Genomic DNA, 23,156 nt, shown 5'->3' with positions numbered 1-23,156 from the left:
TTAACCACTCTTACATAACACACAGTTCTTATTCCTGTGTAATACAATATTTCACAAAAACAGTCAATTTTAAATTGTTTTCTGTTCCTGCAACACAGAAAAAAGATTGGTCTGAACATTTATTGGAGCTGAGAGTCTGTGGGTTTCCATGAAAACAGAAAACTGTGCACTCTCTGTATGATTTAACTGTTTAATGTTTATGTATTTATAGACATACATATTTACCTTTGTGGTCACATTTGTTAAATCTGTCAAATAAACTACATTTTTTAATGCATCTCAAGATTCAAATGAACGTTGCTGGTTGCATTCCTGGTAGCGTTATAACCGAAGCATTGACCTCCCTATTATTGTCAGACTTTTATTTTGAAGGTGGCTCACGCCGCTATTTGGCGACTTATTACCGTAATGCCTAGTACGAAGAAAATTAGGGGCGGCTGGCTTGACTGCTACTTTACGAGTTGAGGCTGTCTTTACTGCAGTGAGAAACTACGGCCGCTGCGGACGAACCAAACGTAACTGTTAATTTTCTCTTCGTAGTGAAAGTCCGGATGGTCCAGAGGTAGAGATATCAACATGGCGCACAGAAAGAAGCCGGAGCTCGCGACTGAAAAACTACGGGTGTCACTTTTGGTCTCTTTTGTCTGTGTTATGTTTCACCTCGGCGGCGCTGACGACAGGCTACACCGGACACGAAGCCCCTCGACTGGCGAAACGGTCGAAAACTACGACACATACTACAATTACGTTGAACTCACCGGGCGTTTGCAGTCCTACGCCCAGAAATACGCTCACATAGCGAACCTGTCGAGCATAGGTCGCTCGGTGCAGGGCAGGGAGCTTTGGGTGATGCGGATCACCGAGGACCCCCATAGAGAGTCACCGGGGAAACCCAGGTTCAAATATATTGGCAACATGCACGGCGACGAGACCGTGTCCAGACAGGTTCTGGTCTATCTTGTGGACTACCTGCTGACTAAATACGAGGAGGAACCACGGATAGCTCAACTGGTGAACACCGCTGATATCTATATCATGCCCAGTATGAACCCCGACGGCTTTGAGATGTCCAAAGAGGGGGACTGTGCCGGCCACAGAGGGGGACGAAACAACGCCAAAAACAAGGACCTAAACAGGAGCTTCCCTGACCAGTATGCTCAAGTCATTACAAACCCAGATAGCATTCCTGAGGTCATGGCTGTTATCAGATGGATGCAGGACAAACAGTGAGTGAAACACACACACACACACACACACACACACACACGCACGCACAGACAACTCACTACTAATTGTTTGAGGTTTTGTTGCCCCGAAGGTGGAATGAACTTCATAGTCTGGACTGGTGTCAAACACAGCAGTGTGTATACTCCACAGTAGATGCACATTGTCCCTTAGCAAGTCAAGTCATATTCTTCTGTTCTATTTGTACTGCAACAATCTCAGCAGCTTCTCATCTGACACATCATATGGGACATTATACATTCAAGCTTACTCATGAACAACACATAAAGAAATCCATAGAATCGCACATTTTATTCTCGTGATTTGGCAACGCCTCCCTGACACGTTGGCAGAGTAGTCGGCATAGCCGCCGCACAGTTCTGAGGTTGGGGGTTTGGGTGAGGTAACTCTTACAACGTGCTCTTTTATCTTTAGGTTTGTTCTGTCTGGTAACCTGCACGGCGGAACTGTGGTTGCCAGCTACCCGTTTGATGACTCGGCCACCCACGCGCAGCAAGGTCATTACAGCCAATCAGCGGACGACGGCCTTTTTCGCTACTTGGCCCTGGTGTACTCCAAGAACCACCCGGTGATGAAGACTGGGCAGCCCAACTGTCCCGATATCCCAGAAGAGACCTTTAAAGATGGTATCACCAATGGGGCGCAGTGGTATGACGTAACAGGTAAAAAGGATTCAGTGTGATTATTTGACATGTTACAGGCGAAGAGCATGTGCTGTTTACACAGCAACTTTGGTCTTCTTTGCCTCTTTTCCTTGTCAGATCAGTCTGTCTTAATATACAACCTGACATGATCGACTGTGTGTTGTCACTGTCGAGTAATAATATAGTACAGTATATCATTTTTTCAAAAGTTTACCAGAATACATTTGAAACTGTAATATGTACAAGACAGGAATGTTTTGCTACAGAGAACGGTAAAACTATAACCAGGCTACTTTGTGCCAGCACATAGTGTTGCAAAAGCTCATCGCCATGACAACATTGTCTCCGGCCCCATATCGCACTTGGGAAACGCTTATTTGGGTTTTATCTAAACCGGGAATGTGAAGTTCCTTTGCAAACTGAAGCTGCTTGGCTCGCATAATCTGAAGCAGAACACTGACGCTTACAGCTGCATCTCAATAAGGGACAAAACTCTGGGTGAGTTCATTGCATTTCAGCATTGCAATTCCCAAACTGAAACAGATAAATTATACAAATTCAAGAAATACCCAAGAAAGTACTTTTCAGAAGGCCAATTCCAACCTCATTTCCATATTACCATTTTTATCACTGTTTCTTGGTGATTGTAAGATGTAGGTTTTCATTAGCTGTAAGCTAAAATCATCCAAATAATAGTAAGAAAAAAATCATAACATTGTTTATTCTGTGTTGTGAATCAATATAAATATGAGTTTATGGATTGAGCTACAGAAATGCATGGTTTTCTAAGTCTAATTTATTGAGATGCACCTGTATATGCTTTTATTCAACAAAGCTGTGCCAGTGATTATGTTTCATGTAATTGAGCATCGATAAAAACCTGAGATGGTGGAAAAGTCCCACATATATGTATTTTTTTTAACCATTGGTTTGTTAGTTAGGCTGTTGATTGCATGGCTTCTGAGAGTGACCATTTTTTCTTAAATTGTTTTTAATAGTTGTGGCTCACACCTGTGGCCTTTTACATGTTCATTTCCCGGGGCTGAATGTATGAGCTGACCAGGTTTTAAATATTCAGAGTGCTCTTAAATTCACAGTATGCACCACACAGTTTTTGTGAATGCTTGTAGTGTAGTTTTAGAGCAGTCTGCTCACTCTGGACATGCTATCATTATACATATTTTAATCATAATCTTTCTCTCTGTTCGACATTGTTGAGAGCAGGAGTGCAAGGTTATGTTAAGACAGCTGCACACAAGAATCCTGGATAATCTCATCATGTTGTTTTTGGTTCAGTTGCAGGGGTTTCTCTTTTTGTCGCAGCGTGTTGGTAGTGTGTGAAGGGTCAATCACTAACTGTAATTTGTTCACGATTATCCAGTTGTGTCTAGTTCAGCCACGTCGCTCCGTGTGCGGCTTGGCTTCGAGTTGGAAGCAAAGATGCTGCAGGGATGTTAAACTCGTTTTACCCACACAAGAAATTGTCAGTTCCAGCAAGATAGTTGTGGGGGATCTCATTATCATCTGAAGCATGAGGAAATAGATTTCTTCCCCCATTTTCTTTGGTTGTTTTTTTTCAACCAGCATTACTCATGTTCTCTTCACCCATTTGTTTTGACTTGTTTTGTCATGCACGCATGCATTTTTTTTATGGGTTAAACTTCCATCCATCCATCCATCCATCCATCCATCCATTTTCTTTACCGCTTATCCTCACTAGGGTCGCGGGCTGGTGGAGCCTATCCACCAGGGTACACCCTGAACCGGTCGCCAGTCAATTGCAGGGCACATAGAAACAAACAACCAGTCGCACTCACATTCACACCTACAGGCAATTTAGAGTCTGGGTTAAACTTTTCTGACATTTTTTTTTAAAGTACTGTACACATTTAGTTATGCATCCATTTTTTTTTTCTTTTTCTGAAATGAATAATTATTGTTCAGATATTAAACTGATACCTTTTTGTGTATAAATGAGTGTAGATGTAATCATTTTATTAGCTAAGAATTCAGCGACACAGACGAAGGTTTCTTTGTCACCTGCGGTTTAGTCCAGGATGTGACTGAATCCATTGTTTCATAATTTTGAGAAAATACATTTAATTGCAGTTCATAAAAACTATTTAAAATCAATTAACAAATAATTGAAAATTTGAATACTCTCATCCCACATTCATTGATTTCTGTGTTTCTAATTCTCACTTCCTGCTTGTTGTTTTAGGTTTAATTTCAATATGCAACAGTCCAGCCCAGTGCCAACCTGTCAGCATTTACATGCAGTTTCTCAAGTTAGCTAAGAGTTCAGCTACACGTTGGCTTCATTGTCACCTGTTGTTTATGCTGCATAGTCCAGGGTGTGACTCTGGATCCGGTACATAAACAGGGATGTCGATTTAAGATTAAGGCAGTCATACTCAGTCAGCATACGGTGGTGTGTTTACCTTGAGTAATCTGTTTGCATCTGCCATTCATTTTAAACCATTGAGCCTAACAGACAACAGTTCAGGTAATGTCTTTTTTTTAGTCTGGTGACAGCCAAGGTTGAATTGTTGCCACACGTTGTTGGTTTAACATTATTTGTATGTTATTAGCAGGAGCACTTTGAGGTTTGGTTTACATAGCACCCTGTATTTGCTGCCACCACAGGGAGTGAAACCTCTGGGACATTGCTCTGACACATCTTCTTACACGATCCACTGGCAAAATGAGCCCAGAGGGCTTGAAGCTTACAAGTTGGACAGCTAAAAAAATTAAGCACAACTCTGTTGCTAAAGTTGGAATTCATTTTGTAGAGCTGTGCCTGCAGACATACTGTTTGTAGCCTATATTGTACACCTGCTCTTAAAACAGCAACATGGAAAAGGTAGTTTACTGTGGAATTAGTGCATGTTTGTTTGTTTTCTGTGTGGTATTTAAAGCCCTCATTGCTTCAGGTAAGCCTGTACCATACTAGACAAGACCTGTGTCATAACTGTTGCTTGATAAAAAGGCACTTTTGGGGCCTTTCACACATGGATAAATGTATAAATGTTGCCTTTTAGTGTAAATATATAGTCCACGTGTTATATATTCCGCATGTTGTTATATACTGGCGTTCGTGAAGTCACTTTTTACTGATTGTTTCACAAGGTGACATTTTTCAGGTTTTTGTGAGACCCAGTAAACTGCCATGACAACGCTCTAGTCAAGGACTTTATACCTGCTTTGTTCCAGTTCGACGACCAACCAGACCCCCCCTGCTACCTCAAGCCACCCCTTGTTTATTGACTAATTTGTCCACTTAGGCAAACTAGAAATGCTTGGCTTTTGGGCACACATCTTTTGAATGGTGCCTTTAGAGAATCACAGTTTTCTCAACTGCTGGCATTGCGTGAATTGCAAGAGTATGTGTTTTGAAAAATCACTTGGGGATTTCTTTTAATGTTTGAAAGCGTATTATTATCGGTTGTGCAGGAGGGATGCAGGACTACAACTATGTCTATGGAAACTGTCTTGAAATCACCTTGGAGCTAAGCTGCTGCAAATATCCCCATGCTTCTGAGCTCCATAAGGAATGGGATCTTAACAAAGAGTCTCTCCTGGCCTACATTGAAAAGGTAGACATCATATTTGCTCATTAGTAGCTACAATATACTATCAGGTTTGTATACACTCGATTGGGGGTCCTCAATTCAAAGTTGAACGGTGTATTTCTGGAAAACTTCTTCAAGCCAAGGTAGATAATTATATTTATTGTTGACTTTCACACTGAACTTGAATTCATAAAACATTCCTCAAATTAATGCTTAACTTTCCGTTTAAAGCAAAAGTGCTTTTGAACAAGTTATCGTAAAGTGCCTGACAATGGAAAAATAAACTAAATACAGCAAATAATAAAGAACACTGTTTGATTGTGGACTCTTTTGTTACTTATGTGAAAATGTTTCAGGTTTAAACAATTTTTACTTATAATCCAGTATGTCTGGAGTCACGAAATATACCTATTGAGGACCTCTGCACTAGATAATCATTGTGTTTTTTTTTTTTTTTTTTACACGTCTTTGGTTTATTACTTCTGCAACTGTTTTTTTTTTCCCCCATCCGGGTCATCTGCTTTCGGAGTGTGTTTGCTTGTTTCATACACGTAGGATACCTTTCAAATGTATTTACCTCTATATAATTAGATTGTGTGTGCCTAGGTCCATATTGGTGTCCGTGGCTATGTAAAAGAGCACGTCAGTGGTTCAGCCCTCACCAATGCCAGCATAGTGGTTGCAGGCATCCGCCACAACCTGACCACTGGAAGATATGGGGACTACTACAGACTTCTACTCCCAGGAGCCTACAACATCACCGCTGTGGCCACAGGGTCTGTAAAACCAAAGAATGTTGTCAAATGCTTACTTGTTGAAAAATAATTACAGTATTTCCTCATTAGATAAAACACACATTAGCTAACACATATTGATGAACTTCTTAGTAATGAAATTCACTGGAACCTGGGGTCGAACATGCTGGTATGTAAGTATACAAAGATGTTAATTACTGTATATTAAAACTATGCTAGAGTAAAAAATGAAGAGGTAGGCTTGCGGCAGGAGAATCAGCTACATCCAAGCTTTTTCCAACATAAAAAAATGTGAGATGGACATAGTGATGAATGATATATCCTGAAATTTTGCTTGGCGTCATGCAGTATGGTGGTTTGATCCCTAATGTTTTCACTTCATAAGCTTCACTTCAAAATTCATAAGCCAGTTTTTCCGGAAAATGGTGGTTGAATTCCAAATTGTATGACTTAAGGGACATTCACGTTACGAGGTTCCACTATAAAAACAAAAGTGCCCAATTTTTCTTACGGCAACCATATAATTGCTAAGTATATTTTGGTACATACAGGTGATTTAAAGGTGGAGCTAAAGTATTTGATCTCTTCACAGGTACACACCCGTGACGGTCAACAATGTAGAGGTCTTTGATGGAAATGCCACAGAACTTAATTTTGTTTTAGTACCAGTTGCCATCGAGCCAAACCTTGCAGGCAACGTCACTCTGACCACACCCTCCACCCCTTCAGCCACTGATATTAACAGCTACACCTCGAATACCAACACCGCTCCCTCCCACCGGTCCCAGGTGGTAACCTCAATGGGGAGTAAAACCACACCCATTCCTTCACCAACTGAGCCCCAGCCTGTTCAACCCCAGGAATTTCGCCACCACAACTATGCTGACATGGAGCTGTTTTTACGCAAGTACAGCAGCGAGTTCCCGTCTATTGCTCATCTTTACTCTATTGGCCGCTCAGTGGAAGGCAGAGAGCTCTATGGGATGGTTATCTCAGACAACCCTACAGTTCATGAGCATGGTATAATGTATCTTTTCATCATGTCTCATAACAAACAAAGCCATTATCTGAAAGGAATTTTAATTTTGCCGCTCCCTCTCTGATTGCCTACCAGGTGAGGCGGAGTTTAAATATGTGGGCAACATGCATGGCAATGAAGTGGTTGGCCGGGAAATATTGCTCAACCTCATTGAGTACCTGTGCCTTAACTATGGTACCGACCGGGAAGTCACCGAGTTGGTCAACAGCACTCGTATCCACATTATGCCTTCGATGAACCCTGATGGCTATGAAGTGGCCAATGAAGGTGAGAGAAGGAAACACAGTTCTTGTAACACTTGTTATGTTGCAGGGCAACATTTTAACACACGATTACATGAGTGAAGGTGTAACAATACCGGATTGTAATTTGATCATCATGCTAATTGCATTAAAGTTCCTTGCGGATATGAAGCGCTTTATAGCAGGTCAAAAACAACTTGCCTTTTTGTAGGTGTCATTCATGACGCCAAATGCAAAATGTTTTATCGTAATAAACAAATGAGCTTCAGGTGTTTTACGTCTGTATACGGGCTCTCTACAATTTTATCCTTTTTTCAAATGTTTTCACTCGCGCATTTAAGCTTCTCTTTATGCTATATGCGGTAATAGTATATACTGAACTCACCGAGCATAACTGAGTACATAATCACAATCTTATGGAATCTAATGCAAGTTATGTATGATGCACGTCTTTTAAAAAATACTAACTCACAGACTTATTTACATAATCAGCGGGGTGTATATACTGATCAGTGTTGTTGCAATTTGTGTTGGTGTAGAAGTATTTTGCATCACACTGAAAATTGTTTCAAATATTTTGGGTCGTTTTTTAGCCACAGAGGGAGAAATTCGACCAATTGGAAACTATGAAAAATGAAATTGTACTGTAATTTCACACCAGCAGTTGCTTCTTGTTATTGTGAACGATCTTTGCACACACATCTGCCATTTTTTATGTTATTATTATTATTTTTTTTTAGTTATAAAGGCAAAGTCCAGAGCAGTTAATTTTGTGGTCTTGTTGCTTCTTGCCGATGCTTATAGATCACCATTGGCATTTGTCCCCACACAGGTGATGTGAGAGGCTACCGAGGGCGCAACAACAGCAAAAATTTTGACCTGAATCGCAACTTCCCAGACCAGTTTGCCACCATCAAAGATCCCAGGCAGCCAGAGACTATCGCCATGATGAATTGGCTGAAAAGCAACCCTTTCGTGCTGTCAGCCAATCTACATGGAGGCACGGGCTGTTTATGAATATATTTACTCCCAAATACTAACTTGTCCGACTTGCTGACTTAAGTTTTTTTTTCTGTATAGGTACTGTATTGATATATGCTCCTGTATTCTTAGTCGTTTCCTTATTTGTGTGAGTTTAGGATCTTTGGTGGTTAACTACCCCTTTGATGATGATCTAGAGGGGAAAACGCGGTACAGCAAGTCTCCTGATGACAAGGTTTTTCAGCAGTTGGCTCGAACCTACTCACAGGTAACTGAATTGTTGCTTCATGCTGGTGTCGTGTCTTCCTGTGGTTTCATGTTCTAACTGAAATGGAAGGGCACCCCTGGCCCTTCAAAATCATTCATGAGGCAGGGACTTTCAACAGCACTCTTTGTGTTGTTTTTTTTCCTCTTGTGTGTTCTCATGCAATTGTAGGAAAACCCTCTGATGCACAATGGGCACCCTTGTGTGAAACTCTACCCTGGGGAATACTTTGCGGACGGCATCACCAATGGCGCCAGCTGGTACAACGTTGCCGGTGGGTTGATGGACATACATAAAGTAATAAAAGACATAAGTGTGCAAAAATACAGGTACATCTCAATACATTAGAATATGGTAGAAATTTCTTTTTTTTTCCAGTACTCATACATTATATAGATTAATTAAAGACTTGGGAAAATTCTTTTCAGAGGGCAAATTCCTGCCTAATTTCTACATTAAACATATTTGTTGTTGTTTCTTGATTATGTAATATTCTAGTTTCTAGAGATGGTGAAATTTGGGTTTTCGTTTACTGCAAGCTATAATCATCTAAGTTATACGTATTTAAAAAAACATGAAATATTTCACTCTGCATCTCTATAATATGAGTTTCAGCTTTTGAATTGAACTACCTAACTAAATTAAGCTTTTGACACTATTCTAATTTATTGAGATGTACTTGTATAGATATCCTCACAGGCTATGTCATCAGGTACTCAACATGCAAACAATATAATGATATCCAAGACAGGAGCTGTATCATAAAGTCTGCCTCTTATGAAAACAATATTGTTGTACAATTGCACAGCATAATATACTGTTAAAAAAAGTCCCAATAAAGACTGGATATTATTGGTAAAGGGAGAATATTTTTATCTTCTATTGGATGGGTCACATTAGATCCGTAAATGTGCAATGTTGTTGTTGGTGAGTGTATATTAAGGTCTGTGGTGGAATTGATCAAAATATTCAAGTGGATGTCTGTAAATGAAAGCAGTAGTTTTAACTATTGACTATTCTATGTACTGGTAAATATGTTACAAAACTATGTTACAATAATTGCAAAAACAAACATTTCCCCAGGAGGCATGCAGGACTGGAATTACTTAAACACCAACTGTTTTGAGGTGACGATTGAGTTGGGTTGTGTGAAGTACCCCTTGGCCAAGGATCTGCCTAAGTATTGGGAACAAAATCGTCGATCTTTACTACAGTTTATCCATCAGGTAACAAAAACAAATCAAAATGTACTGGAATATTTTTCCTCTTCGTCACAATTTTGAATTCATCATCTGTGCGTGTGCGTGTGTGTGTGAATGTGAACCACCAGGTTCACCATGGAATAAAAGGTACCGTCTCTGACATAAGGGATGGAATGGGAATACCCAATGCCACAATTCAGGTGGCGGACATCGACCACAATATCACCACAGCTCACACTGGTGACTACTGGAGACTGCTGGTCCCTGGGACTTATTCCATCACTGCCTCCGCCCATGGGTAAGATTTCAATGTCGAGACAAGAGCGCAAATCTTGTATAAGGACTTCACGGATTTCATCTGTCCTTTTAAGATATCAACCTGTGAGGACATATGCCACCGTTTCCAAGAATGGAGTGGAAGTGGTTGATTTCCGATTGACGCGGCTTCACTCAGACCCTAATGGCCTCTCGCCTTCTGGACCCCAGCCAACCCATAACCCATCTGAGGAGGAGTTCGAGACCTTAATCAAGGACCTCTCTCTGGGCCAAGGTTTAGAACAGCTGGTCAAGAGTACGGACACAGAGAACAGTTTTAGATTCCGAGGTTATAAGGAGCTGTCTGCCTTCCTCCGAGGTCTTACCCTCAACTTTCCCAAAATTACATCCTTACAGAGGTAGGAAGCCTCGCTGTGTTATAGCCACCTTGAAACTCATGTTGATGGAATACAGTCTTAAAATGTAATGTTTGCTTCTTTTCCATCTAGTTTGGGCCATAGTGTTGAGTTTAGAACCATTTGGGCTCTGGAAATCTCCAACAACCCCGGAGAGGCTGAGCCCTCGGAGCCCAAAGTCCGCTTTGTAGCAGGGATCCATGGCAATGCCCCTGTGGGAACGGAGCTGCTTCTTGAGTTTGCTGCCTTGTTATGCATCAACTATGGCAAAAACTCTGTCATTACAAGGGTGAGTTTTTTTCTCAGTACTTTTGAGTGATATTGTACTTCACTTGACATGCAACTCTTTGTTAAAATATCTACGTTTATATACGTTTTCCTCCCTTAGCTCATCAATGAGACCACTATTGTAATTGTGCCGTCAATCAATCCAGATGGAAGAGAGCAAGCGGTGGAGAAGCAGTGCACCTCCACCCAGGGTTTCACCAATACTCATGGCAAAGATCTGGATAAAGACTTCTTTGGTTAGTTGCATAATTAGTTTGAATGAACAAATCTGACACGGAAACATAGTATGTATATGTATTGTCTTTTGTATGTAACTCCCCTTTTTAGGCAATGTATCCCACCGTGTGGTAGAACCACAGCCAGAGACCAAAGCAATGATGGACATGATTTTAGATAAAGGATATACACTGTCTGTGGCCTTAGATGGAGGATCGCTTGTGGCTACCTACCCTTATGACAAGCCTGTCCAATCAGGTAACTCTACAACCTGCGTACTCTTTTACTTGTATATGGTTTCAACCCTTGCCTGTTTTCTTATAGCATATACACTAACTGGCTACAGCCTTTGGTACACCTACCAAAAAGATCCAGTACAAGAACAGTGTCCACAATGTCGTTAAAGATTCAAATATTTCAAGTCACCTCTGCATATGTTGCAGAGTACAGCTCCAATAATTAACCTTTTGTTAAATTGATTGCTGTCTGATATTATAAATTCCAAACTAAGCATTATCTCTGAAATGACAGGATTTGTGATACAGCTCTTGCGTCTCATTAGATTACAGGTGTACCTAATGTTATGTCAAATAAGGGTAGCTTGCAATATACAGTAGTTGTGTGTGATTAATGGAATTGCCCAAAACATTACATTTGATCGAGTGACATAATGTGTTGTGTAGGCTTTACACGATCAGGATTTTTGGGGCCGATCTCCGATCAGCGAGTTTAAAAAAACGATAACTGATCACTGATCCGATCACAAGATGGAGCAATGTCTTTTTAAATGACTTGTTCATTTACTGTATATACTTGTGTACTGTATACTAGGCTTTACACGATCAGAATTTTTGGGACCGATCAGCGAGTTGAAAAAAAACGTTAACCAATCACCGATCCGATCACAAGATTGAGCAATGTGTCTATTTAAATGACTTGTTCATTCATTCACTGTATATACTTGTGTACTTAATTGCTCCCAAAAAAATTATTTACAATAAATAATGTATCTTTGTTCATCTATTTATGCCAGTGAGGCATAGTGACAGACAGAACAAATGAATTGTCTTCTATTAGATGGCAGGAAGTACATAGAGTAATTAATGTATCCACTTTTTGTGACATTTTTGTTTGTTGTTGTGCCGTGAGATTTTCCAATTGTAAAATATGTGCCTTGGCTCCATAAAGGTTGGAAATCACTGTTCTAATCAGGTCATGTATTCTGTCAAACCAACATTACAACATGACAGAAATAATAAGGATGCTAACTGTAATTAAATTACTTCCCAGACAGCAAAACTTTAGAGCATGATTCGACAGAACGTCTGCATGTTATTGCAGTACTCGGACATAGTGCAATCGTGAATTTGTTTTGAAGTCTGATCCGGGCATTACGTGTTGTCTGTCCGAGGCACCGCCAAAAAGTCCCATACCGCCGAATGTGTTTTGCGGTATGATTGAAATAAAACTTTATCTGCCGTCAGATAATTACAGTACTACATCACAAGACTCGTGACAAGGGTAAAAATAAACTAGCTTTTGGATCGACGGCGACGTGGAGTAAATGTATTTTGCGGATCGGCAAATTCTGACATTAAAGCCGATCAGCATAAAATGCTGATTATAGGCCAAGACCGATCAAGCCGATCAGATTGGTGTAAAGTCTAGTGTTGTGTTTTAATAAAATTCTAGTTATTGCTTTCAAAAGTATTAAACGCATGCCCATTTTATTTCAGGTACACAATAAATATAATATATATTTCCATCCCTTAAAGACCTACGTAAGATTAATAGTTTGTGTCTATTGATGTGTCCCGATGCTACCAGCATGTCCGTAGACTTTTTAGTTACATAATATAATTGGGTCACTGTGTCCTCACAGCCTAGATTGACTTGAAAAGCTAAAAAGAGAAAGTTTACATAACTGCAAGTCTCAAAGACTTGGATAAAGATAGCACCTGAAAGCTGGTTGCTGCTCAGCATCACTGGATAGCACTAATCCTGACATTTTATTTTTATTTGTTTTACAGTGGAGAATGAAGGCACTCTGAAGTACTTGGCCAGCGTTTATTCCAACAACCATCCCAAGATGCACCTTGGCAACGCTGGATGTTCAAATAACGGGCAGGGTATGCTTTTTTTAAATATATATTCTAATGATTTGCTTGTCACGGTGCTGTACGTATTTTTGTCGGAAAAGGTGCAAAAGGGGCTTTTTTTTCCCCCCCAAAATGATGTCCTTGTGCCTGAGTGAGCGCTGAGCTCTGTACACACAAGAATGCAACTGTAGAAATCCTAAAATTCCATTCATCCATTTTCCATACTGCTTGTTAGAAGTGGGAGTAAGTCACATACAGTATGTGCAAGTCTCAAGCAAGTCCCGAGTCACTGCGGGAAAAAAATCAAGCAAGTCAAGTCGAGTTGCCGCGAAATTTCAAGCAAGTCGAGTCATTACTTGGTTGAAGAAGCAACTCATAAGTCAAGTCATACAATCTTGCTCCAGTCGCAACATATATTGTTATTGAGTGGAAATAATAAAAAATTTTTCATAATTTCTTTTCCCCATAAGTCATGACACTAAAAATAGTGTTCACACCTTATAAAAGTTAAATGAACAACAACTGAGATTATGATTGATTGAATTTATTGCACTGAATTGTTTTAAAGTTTTATTTCAAACTCAATTTAACTGAACTTTACTTCTGAACAAACTATGCTGTGTCGCAGCCTTGTAACTCCTACAGTTCTTAAGAAAACACAATTAAGCAAAAGCCAAGACTTTTTTCTGTTGGTCAAATATAAATGTGCACCTAATGGGCTAAAGGAGAATTAAAGAGATTCATAATTAAGGGAATGAGGTAAAAATGTTGCCATCCTTAAAAAAAAAAAAAAAAAAAAAAAAAGTAATGTGAACAAAATCTGCATTCCTTCTTTGTCCTCTACTTTAATGAAATCGCTCATTTGTGTTTTCTTAATTTATTTAGAAGCACTGACTTTGGACAATTAACAATTGTCATTAGATTAAAGGTTATGTTTCATATGCTGTGGTCTCCATTTTAAAAACATACTGCAGACAGCTTTATCATAGAGCCGACACAACAAATGACATTTTAATGGTGGCACTTCAATAAACACGTTCAGTAGTATGAAAATTATATTCACATGTAGATACTCACAATTTTTACTGTACTTAGTAATAGTGAACCCACTTTTGTCAAAGACATTTTTATCGCTGTGATCGTAATGCAAAGTGATCAGATACAGCAGACCTATAATGCACCTGGTGTCTTCTAGCTCTTTCATCATGCTCTGCATCTTTTTTTTTTTTTTTTAAATCTCCACAACACTAGCAACTCCACTTCACTTCTGCATTCAGCGGTTTGCATTATATTTTTGGGGCAACTTTCTGCTCTTGAGTGCATGAAAGAGAGAGGGAAAAAAAAGACAGACTTTTGCCAACCTAGGAAACGAAACGAAAGGTTCCGACAATTATCATAAACCGTCCCACCCCTAGTTATGTTACTTAGCTGGACTATAACGTTCACAATCAGAGCATTTTAAATTTTTAATCGTCCAAAACCAGTCTATGTATTGTTTTGTAGTGACGGATGAAGTTTGACGTTGTTGTTGTCTTTAATGCGCGAATTGCAAGCCATGCAGGTTGCCATCCTCTTTTTGCAGACTTCATCGACAAAATAATCCTTGAATCCAAATTTTATCATCTTGGGAGCTCTTTCCATAGTTGTTCATGCAGGTGGCTACGTCACACTGGCAGGTGCGCAACATCGCAGACTTTTGCCAGGTTGGCGCGAATGACCCCCCCCCCCCCCCCCCCAATGTTTCTTACTTGCAAAATTAAAGGCAAACTGTCTCAATTAAAATGCAGAGCTCCAACTCTAAACGAGATGACTTGTCAAGTTATGTAGTCCGAGTCAAAGTCAGGTCAAGTCTCTTGGCTAACAAGTCTACTTCAAGTCTTTCCTAAGTATTTGGTTAGCAAGTCATAACACTGGCAACTCGAGTCGACCCGAGTCAAGTCATTTGACTCGGGCCCATCTCTGCTGCTTGTCCTCATTCAAGTTGCATGCTGGAGTTCGCGCCTATCCCAGCTAATTTACGGGCACATGTAGATGACCATTCATGCTCACATTCACACCTGGACAATTTAGTCTTCAATTCACCTTTGTATTAACATGCATGTTTTTAGAATGTGGGAGGGATTGGGAGTACCCAACGAAAACCCACGGAAGCAATGGGGAGAAGAGGCGAATCATTTGTTCACCTTGCTGTCCGAAATAATAAAATCAGGAATAAAAAACAAGCTTTTGTCCAGTAGCTCTCTCAAAATGTAATATTGAACTACATACAGTATATTTCATGACATACAACTATGTACACGTGTGAGAATACACAGCATGGTAGATTTCTATAATTCATCTTGAAATACTGGAGTAGGTAAGACCTGATGGCAATGTTTTTGCTTTCCCCCCCATTCAGCAAGTAACATTCCAGATGGAGTTATGAGGGCAGCTGAGAGACAAAGTCACATGGGCAGTATGAAGGTTAGTGTTGTTGTTGCTTCAAATAACCTCCATCTGGTTATAGTATTTATATAAAAAAAAAAAAAAAAAAAAAAGAGCAAATGCAAGAAAGGGTATACATTTGTATGTTTTTTTTGTCTCAACTTTTTCTGGAATTTTTAATTTTTTATTTGATAGGTACAGAGCAGTCAAAAGACAAATCACAGAGTGAATGTCAAAGCACTCTGCCCTCTTGGCTCATATTGGACATTGCCCCCTGGCTGATTCCAAGCCGTTGAATCAGCCAGACGCTGTAGCGAGGGAGATCCACGAGCATTTCATCTATTTCTGCTTCTGATTTTGAAATTACTGTATGCTTCTCAAAGACAATGCAAAGACAAAAGCCACAAAAACACTTTAGACACAATGCAAAGATCATGTTTATTGCAGAGTAAATCAGGGATGTTACTTTTTAATATTCTTTATTGACATATTGGTGGAGAAAAAAAAACAATTTGACTTCAAGAACTTCAACTCAACTCAAATGCAACCTTATGTGTCTTCCAGGACTTCAGTATGGACTTTGGCCATTGTCCAGAAATCACAGTGTATACTGGTTGTTGTGTGTTTCCTCCAACTGAACAGCTCACCACACTTTGGGCAGAGAACAAGAAGCCTCTTCTAAGCATGTTGTTGGAGGTACACGACCTGATTTATTTTCCCAACCAGATCCTTTCTGTACACCTTTACTGTATATTTTCTTTATGTATCTTTAACCCATCCAGGTCCATAAAGGGTTGCGGGGAGTCGTGAGAGATAAGAGTGGGAAGCCCATTATTGGGGCCATTATTGTCCTGAATGGAGGTGTGAGAGTCTTCTCTGGAGAAGGTGGTTACTTTCGCGCGCTGCTGGCTCCCGGCAACCACAACATTGAAGCGGTTGCTGATGGCTACCAGCAACAACGCCAAGAGGTACATACACACATGCTCATTACATATGTATTCCTAAAATGTAGCAAATACCTGGGCTATAGTCAGGGTGGTATGAAAAGTAATTTGTGTTCAATGGCTTAGTTTTTTTTTTTTTTGTAACCATTTTATACCTAAATGTATATGGCATGATATGAGGAGCTTGTTAGTATAACCATTGCAGTAAATAAGATTTAAAAAAAAAATAAAAAATCTTGCTCATGAAGGGGTGTTGCATTACAATAACAGGTCATATTAGGTGTACCTGCATAATGAGTAAAGACCCTTTTTCCTTCCATTGTACATGTACATTTGTACTGTTATAATAGCAATGTAGACAGGACAATAACTTTAGGAAGAGACCTATTTAGGCCTACATATGACCCCGTAGACCATAACATGAACCCATTTCAAATGTACAGCAAAATATTTTAAGCTTCAAAATGTATTTTATTTTATTTGTTTTTACTTTGCATGATAATACAAGAACAAAATGTCTAGAACGTTTTGGAGACATTGATAAAAGACTGCATGCTTTTGTTATGGAAGGCCTCCATTACAGTCCATATCTATGCTAGGTGTTGTACGGAGTAAACAAAATCGCTCCACCACCTTCATCTTTGCTTGTGACTCAAAAACTTGAAGCATCGGGTAGGCCAACTCTGTAAACAGATGTTCCTTAATAGTGCGTCCCAGCTCCAAACTGTAGGGTCTGGGCTTCCCACAAGGACTGAGCAGCAGGGGATCCACCACTAAATGATACACGTGTTGGTACTCAGCTACCGTAAAGCCGTGGATCATTAAAGGCCCAGACTCTGGTTCAGACTCACACGTCACAATGCTGTTGGAGCAAATTTCACTTTGTGCTTTGTCACCAAGGGTCACGTGGAGGTCTGGAAGAATTGCAGCATTCTTTTTGTACCTGTTGTCCAGCTTTCTTTGCACACCGTCCGCGTCTTTCTGCTCGCTCCACATGTCCAAATCGCTTTTTGGTGCCAACATGTAACTCCTTTCCTTTGTCGTTTCTCCATATTTCTTTGGACATCTAATATGCCGTCGTAAGCCATAGGAACTCATCTTATATGCAGCATCTCTAGAAGTTAAAACAATTCCACTTTCAATGGCTAGGGTTCATAAAAATGATGCAAGATCAAGAGGCGCACTTACTGTTTTACAAACACCACTTGGAGTTTGTTTTCAGGCAGCATTGCTGAATCAGGACAGGGAAGCCCTCACTCAGAGTACTTTTTGCAATTATTTTTAACCATACTGAATAAATGAAGGGCAACAATTAAGACTAACTATGGTGATCTTTGTATTTCATACAAAGGCTAGAGTAAAAAAAAAAAAAAAAAAAAAAAAAAAGAAGCTGAGTATTGAAATATATTTTTTGATGAGCAGGAGCTCAACTCCTGTTTAAGACCCACAAGGCAACCTGTTGCAGATTATACTGAGTAGTCACACCTGCAGAGGTGGCTCTCTAATGAGGCAGTTTGGTGTTTGTAAGGAGGTCACCCAGCACTCTACTTTTCATTCAGGAGCAGTAAGAAAGAAGGAAATGCTTTCCTACTTTCTTTGTTGTGGTGCCCCCCCAACCCCGTTTCTTGGGTGGCTCTAGTGGTGGGCAAGTGAAGCCTTATGAAGCACTGAGGCTTTCCTAACAATTGTGCCAAAAAAGATTCAGAGCTTCAAGGGTTCGGTGAGGGTGACATCTGGTGGACAACCGAAGCCATAGCAACCTCAAAAGAGCACGACTGAAGAACTGGTACTGTTTCTCATGACAGCAATAAAAGTTCAGAAAAGTCTGTATGGTCATTCAAGTGTTTTGTTCATTCATACCAAATAATGATTATATCATCATAATGCAATATGCAGATGCTCTCCCCCATACTCTTAAAACACATTCCAGATTAACCCAAAGAATAAATGCAAATTATGTTAAATGTGGTTAAATGTTGGTTAAGGGTTTATTTAAATCTTTGAGCTGTGTGTGTGGGGGGGGGGGGGGGGACCTTTAAAGATAATGGTTTGTCTTTTGGGCACTTGTATGGTTGACTTGCCAAAATACTGTCACTCTCCAAATCTCTATATTCTCACAACCCCATTTTGAAGCACAATGATTCATCTTATATAGCTAGTATGGCGCCAAACCACTCAAATCTGTCAATCCTGTCAAGCTGTCATTGGCTCAGAATGTGTTGAAACGCCATGAGCCAATGAAAAGCTTCGAAACATTTTGAAGGAATGGAGGGCGAAGCGAAACAGCGATGACGTTTGAAGCTTCAAACATCATCGGTCACGTGACACTGGTGTTTGATACAAGATGCGACGCACCGTTTCGAATTACTCCGCTTCAGGAAGAGTGCCACAAGCTCCAAAGCCTCGGTATCATTTGCCCATCACTTGGTGGCTCCAAAAGTGGAGCGCAGCAGTTAAAACTTTATTGCACAAAGAAACTTGTGTGTTCCTGTGCATTTGGAAAAAAATTTTTTTTAACCTTTTGTTCAAACCTGAACAAACTGAAACAAAATCAATACTCTAACGGCATCTGTATTTGTAGACTGTTTGCAATGTGTTACTTTGACAATTTCAAAGATTACCGTATCTACTGAATTGAGTGAGCATGTGAGCTCCAAATTTTTTAAGAGTCATCGTTGCCATGTGTCTGTTTTTCCCCGACTCAGGTGGTGGTGTCGTCCTATGAAGCGGCGAGCTCCATCATCATTGAGTTTGACATGGACCACAGCATCTTTGGTCTGCCGAGAGAATTTGTGGTGGCCAGTGCAGGTAATTATCTGATAAAATTTACTTTTTGTTTCTCAGTGTGGACCAAATGGCCTGTAGCATGCAAGGCCAATAATGTCATATTTGTATAGCACCAGTCATACAGAAGGTAAAGCCACAGTGCTTTACAGAAGCAAAGAAAGGATTTAAAAACAAGATTAAATGACTAGATGAAGATGAATAGTATAGTAAGTCTTTGATTATGTATCCTGTATTATGTTGTCTAGTAGATGTATTTTACTGCTTTTTTACATCATGGCCAGGGGACTACAGATGAAAACTAGCCTTCTGGTTAATTCTGGCTTTTTTAACCATGCGTACTTCATGTGTTTTATGAAATTGCATTGTCCCCTTTCAAATAAACTGATTAATAATAATAATAATGAACATAAAACCAGGGTAAATGAAACAATAAAACAAACATTATAAATTGAAAATGATGAAATAAAAGCAAGGTTTTCTTTATTTATGAAAAAGAATCAATGATCATTGTTTTCAGGCCAGATTTAAATGTACTGGCATTTAGTGCAGATCTCAGGTGTTCAGGAATTTTATTCCACAGTTCAGCATAGAAACTGCTTCACTTTGTTTTCTTCCAGAAACACTCAATAAGCCCGCCCCCTATGACCCGAGGGGTCTGGAAGTCTAATAAGGAACTAAAAGGTTTTGAATATGCACGATTTAAACCCGCGGCACAGTGGACGACTGGTTAGAGCGTCTGCCTCACAGTTCTGAGGACCGGGGTTCAAACCCCGGCCCCGCCTGTGTAGAGTTTGCATGTTCTCCCCGTGCCTGTGTGGGTTTTCTCTGGGCACTCCGGTTTCCTCTCACATACCAAAAACATGCATGGTAGGTTAATTGATAACTCTAAATTGGTGTGGATGTGAGTGCGGATGGTTGTTTGTTTGTATGTGGCCTGCGATTGGCTGGCAACCAGTTCAGGGTGTACCCCGCCTCCTGCCCGATGATAGCTGGGATAGGCTACAGCATGCCCGCAACCCTAGTGAGGAGAAGCGGCTCAGAAAATGGATGGATGATTTAAACCCTTCAGAGCTTTTTGCACCAAAAACAAAAAAACAAAAACAATGCTTGGATTTACAGGAAGCTACTGTGGAGATCCAAAGACAATTTGATGTGGTCCAGTTTCCTCGTACTTCTCAGAAATTGAGCAGCAGCATTTGCAGTTGCAGCTGACAGATTAATTATTTATCAGACCTGTAAAATCCATTTTACAGTAGTCTAACTATTGAAAACTAACATGTAAACCAACTTTTCTGTGTCCTGTTTGGACAGATCTTTGATTCTAGAGAGAGAACTTATGATTTTCAACCTAGAAGTCTGCATTGAAGTCTCTTAATTTTGTCAAAAGATTATTAGTAGTCGGAATAAATTGCTCCTATGACTCATATCTTGACATAGAATTAGGAAAACTTCTGAGTTTTATGGAGTTGGAAGTTAAATTTATCAAGTACTTTGAACATTTTTCAAAATGTTTTCCTCCAGAAATGTTAACCAGCTACAGAATTGACTTTTATGCCCACCTGGTTTATATGCTTTCTGCAGCCGCCTCCATGACAGCATTAGTGGTGACTGCATGCATCATCTGGTGCGTGTGCGTTGCCAAGTCTAATCGGCAAAAAGATGGCTTCCACCGTTTGCGGCAGCACCGAGACGAGTACGACGACGAGATTCGGCTAACGTCGATGGGCTCCAAGAAGTCGCTCCTTGCCCACGAGTTCCAGGATGAAAGTGAAAGTGATGAAGAGACGTTATATGCCAACAAAATCTGAAAGAGCTTTTGCTGTTTAGATTTTCCTTCTGCAAGATAAAGCCTGGGACAGCAAGGGTGTGGACTTGTTGAATTTAAGGCATTTTATCTTCCTCTTAATGAATGCACCAAGACTGAGACCCTTTTCTGTTATACTGATGAGTTTTGAACACCTGCTCAATTATTAACCCAATTGTTGCATCAGTCACAAAATTCTGCAGTTGTCTTTTTGTGCTCAGTCGCCACCTAGAGCTTTGAGCCTGTGAGCCACTCATCTGTCCTGCTTTAGTAGATTGAGTGTCCCAACTTTCCATGGCCAACCTGACCTATCTGACTAAAATTCTGCCCCCCCCCCCAAAAAAAAAAACGGCTGACGTTCAGAGCATAAAAGTATATAGTTTCCTCCTAGTCCTTATGATACAGGAAGTGTTCCCCTCCCCCCCCCCCCCATTCCCCTCTCTCCTTCCTTCCCAAGCTTCAGGAGGGTGCATCCAATTCTGTGCCTTGGCTTCTCTGAAGCTGCAACATAGGAAGTAGAAAGCTTTTGGGTGCTGCAAGATTTTTGATCCATCCTATTCTCAGGTGGTAGGAAGAGGGATACAAATTAAGCTCCTCTATTCTCATGTTGCACTATACCTAGGCTAATGATTTTGTTTTCCTCAATGGAGAGAATCTCAAGAAGGGGAATTTCTCAGATGTGTAGAAGTGTCAGGACTTGTCCCAATCTGTGCAGAACGTGTTGGCTCACTTGCACTGAATTGGGGAGGGGGTGAAGAGAAGAATCCTCATTTTGTTATCATTGGTAAAGGAACAACCGAGTCTTCTAACAAATCTCAAATGAATGTATTTAATTTTTAATGTACTTTTTTTATTTTATTTTATAAGGGTCTGTATAGGCTTGTGTGTAAATTGGAAAATGGCTGATCCATGTCAAAAGCTGTCACTTTAACCAAGTATGTCCAAATTTCTTTTGAACAGAAAATAACCTCTGCCACACCCATTTGTTGTCATATTAGTTTTGTCCTTCTAGTCAACTGTGACTGATCAGAATGAAAGCCATGAATTCTGTCCAATTAAAACTCCAGTGCAAGGACTCTTTTCGAACAGTGATTAAATGCTAAAAATGTAAATTTCTTCAAAAAATTTCAGCATTTTCAAATATAAATATAAAGGTAATTTCATAACCTTTGGTGTCACTGGAAGGACACCCTAAACCAAACCAGATTTTTCTCAATCTGGTTGCTCCTGAAGTGGAAAATGCCATACTTTTTATTCCACACCTACAATTTTGTTTTCTTAAGCCCTTGCCTTAATTTCCAGTCTAAATGATTCTTTTTTTTAATGCGGCTGTTTTCAGTAATTGTAATGCTGTTTTGGTGATTGTGTGTATTTTTTTGGTTTTTTTGTTCTTATCATGTCTGAATGAGTGTATGTGACAAGAGTCATGCAATATTGTGAAGATTTTATATAAACTGGAATGTCTATGTTTGTCACGTGTCAATGAAAGAATTCACACAACAGAAGTCAGTTGATTAATTATGCTAATGTACACAAACCCATGGATCACAACTGCTGACCATTTTAGTGTTGGCTAAAGAATAGTTTCTGGGGCTGTTGAAGTGATGCACAAAGATCTTGTAACAGTATTGCAGTTTGCCTAATGTCAAGAGATTTTTGGATACTAAAGAATGGAAATGTTCATCATTGTTGTCCCAAGTTATAAATACCCAAAGTGGTTTGTATCATAATGTAATAGGAGAGATTATTTCATTTAGTATTGAGGACAAAACAAAATGAATGAGTGGTGTGTCTTTAACATCAGTTTAAACATCTGGCAGAATCAATATTTCAGTGCTAAATCACACAGTGAAAGAGCTTGTTTAGAGTAGCATAGTAAGCAGTGATTCCTAACCAGTGTGCTGTGACACTGGTTGGGAATCACTGCTTACCGTCAAAGTCTAATTAAGTCTGTGCCGTGGGACATTATCAAAATACC

General features: G+C 39.9%; 1 protein-coding gene across 1 annotated transcript; it reads left to right on the top strand.

Annotated features, from left to right (window-relative positions):
• Positions 1 to 416: 416 nt before the first annotated feature.
• On the top strand, positions 417 to 22,646 carry cpda (carboxypeptidase D, a). Its single transcript, XM_061782689.1, has 21 exons — positions 417 to 1,226; positions 1,660 to 1,907; positions 5,343 to 5,485; positions 6,068 to 6,237; positions 6,809 to 7,236; positions 7,331 to 7,522; positions 8,330 to 8,497; positions 8,637 to 8,746; positions 8,915 to 9,017; positions 9,827 to 9,969; positions 10,074 to 10,243; positions 10,317 to 10,619; positions 10,710 to 10,905; positions 11,005 to 11,140; positions 11,232 to 11,378; positions 13,151 to 13,249; positions 15,618 to 15,682; positions 16,208 to 16,339; positions 16,426 to 16,611; positions 19,293 to 19,395; positions 20,956 to 22,646. The coding sequence occupies exons 1-21, from the start codon at positions 577 to 579 to the stop codon at positions 21,180 to 21,182; spliced, it is 4,119 nt and encodes a 1,372-aa protein (XP_061638673.1). The 5' UTR covers positions 417 to 576; the 3' UTR covers positions 21,183 to 22,646.
• The last annotated feature ends 510 nt before the right edge of the window (positions 22,647 to 23,156 follow it).

The sequence above is a fragment of the Phyllopteryx taeniolatus genome, chromosome 8, assembly GCF_024500385.1.
Source record: "Phyllopteryx taeniolatus isolate TA_2022b chromosome 8, UOR_Ptae_1.2, whole genome shotgun sequence".
Taxonomy (NCBI): Eukaryota; Metazoa; Chordata; class Actinopteri; order Syngnathiformes; family Syngnathidae; genus Phyllopteryx; species Phyllopteryx taeniolatus.
This window is presented reverse-complemented; position numbering and strand designations above follow the sequence as displayed.

Coding starts and splice junctions, on each gene's coding strand:
- cpda (XM_061782689.1), top strand. CDS start 577: ATGGCGCACAGAAAGAAGCCGGAGCTCGCGACTGAAAAACTACGGGTG. Junction 9,018..9,826: donor CAGCTGGTACAACGTTGCCG/GTGGGTTGATGG, acceptor ACATTTCCCCAG/GAGGCATGCAGGACTGGAAT. Junction 11,141..11,231: donor TCTGGATAAAGACTTCTTTG/GTTAGTTGCATA, acceptor TCCCCTTTTTAG/GCAATGTATCCCACCGTGTG.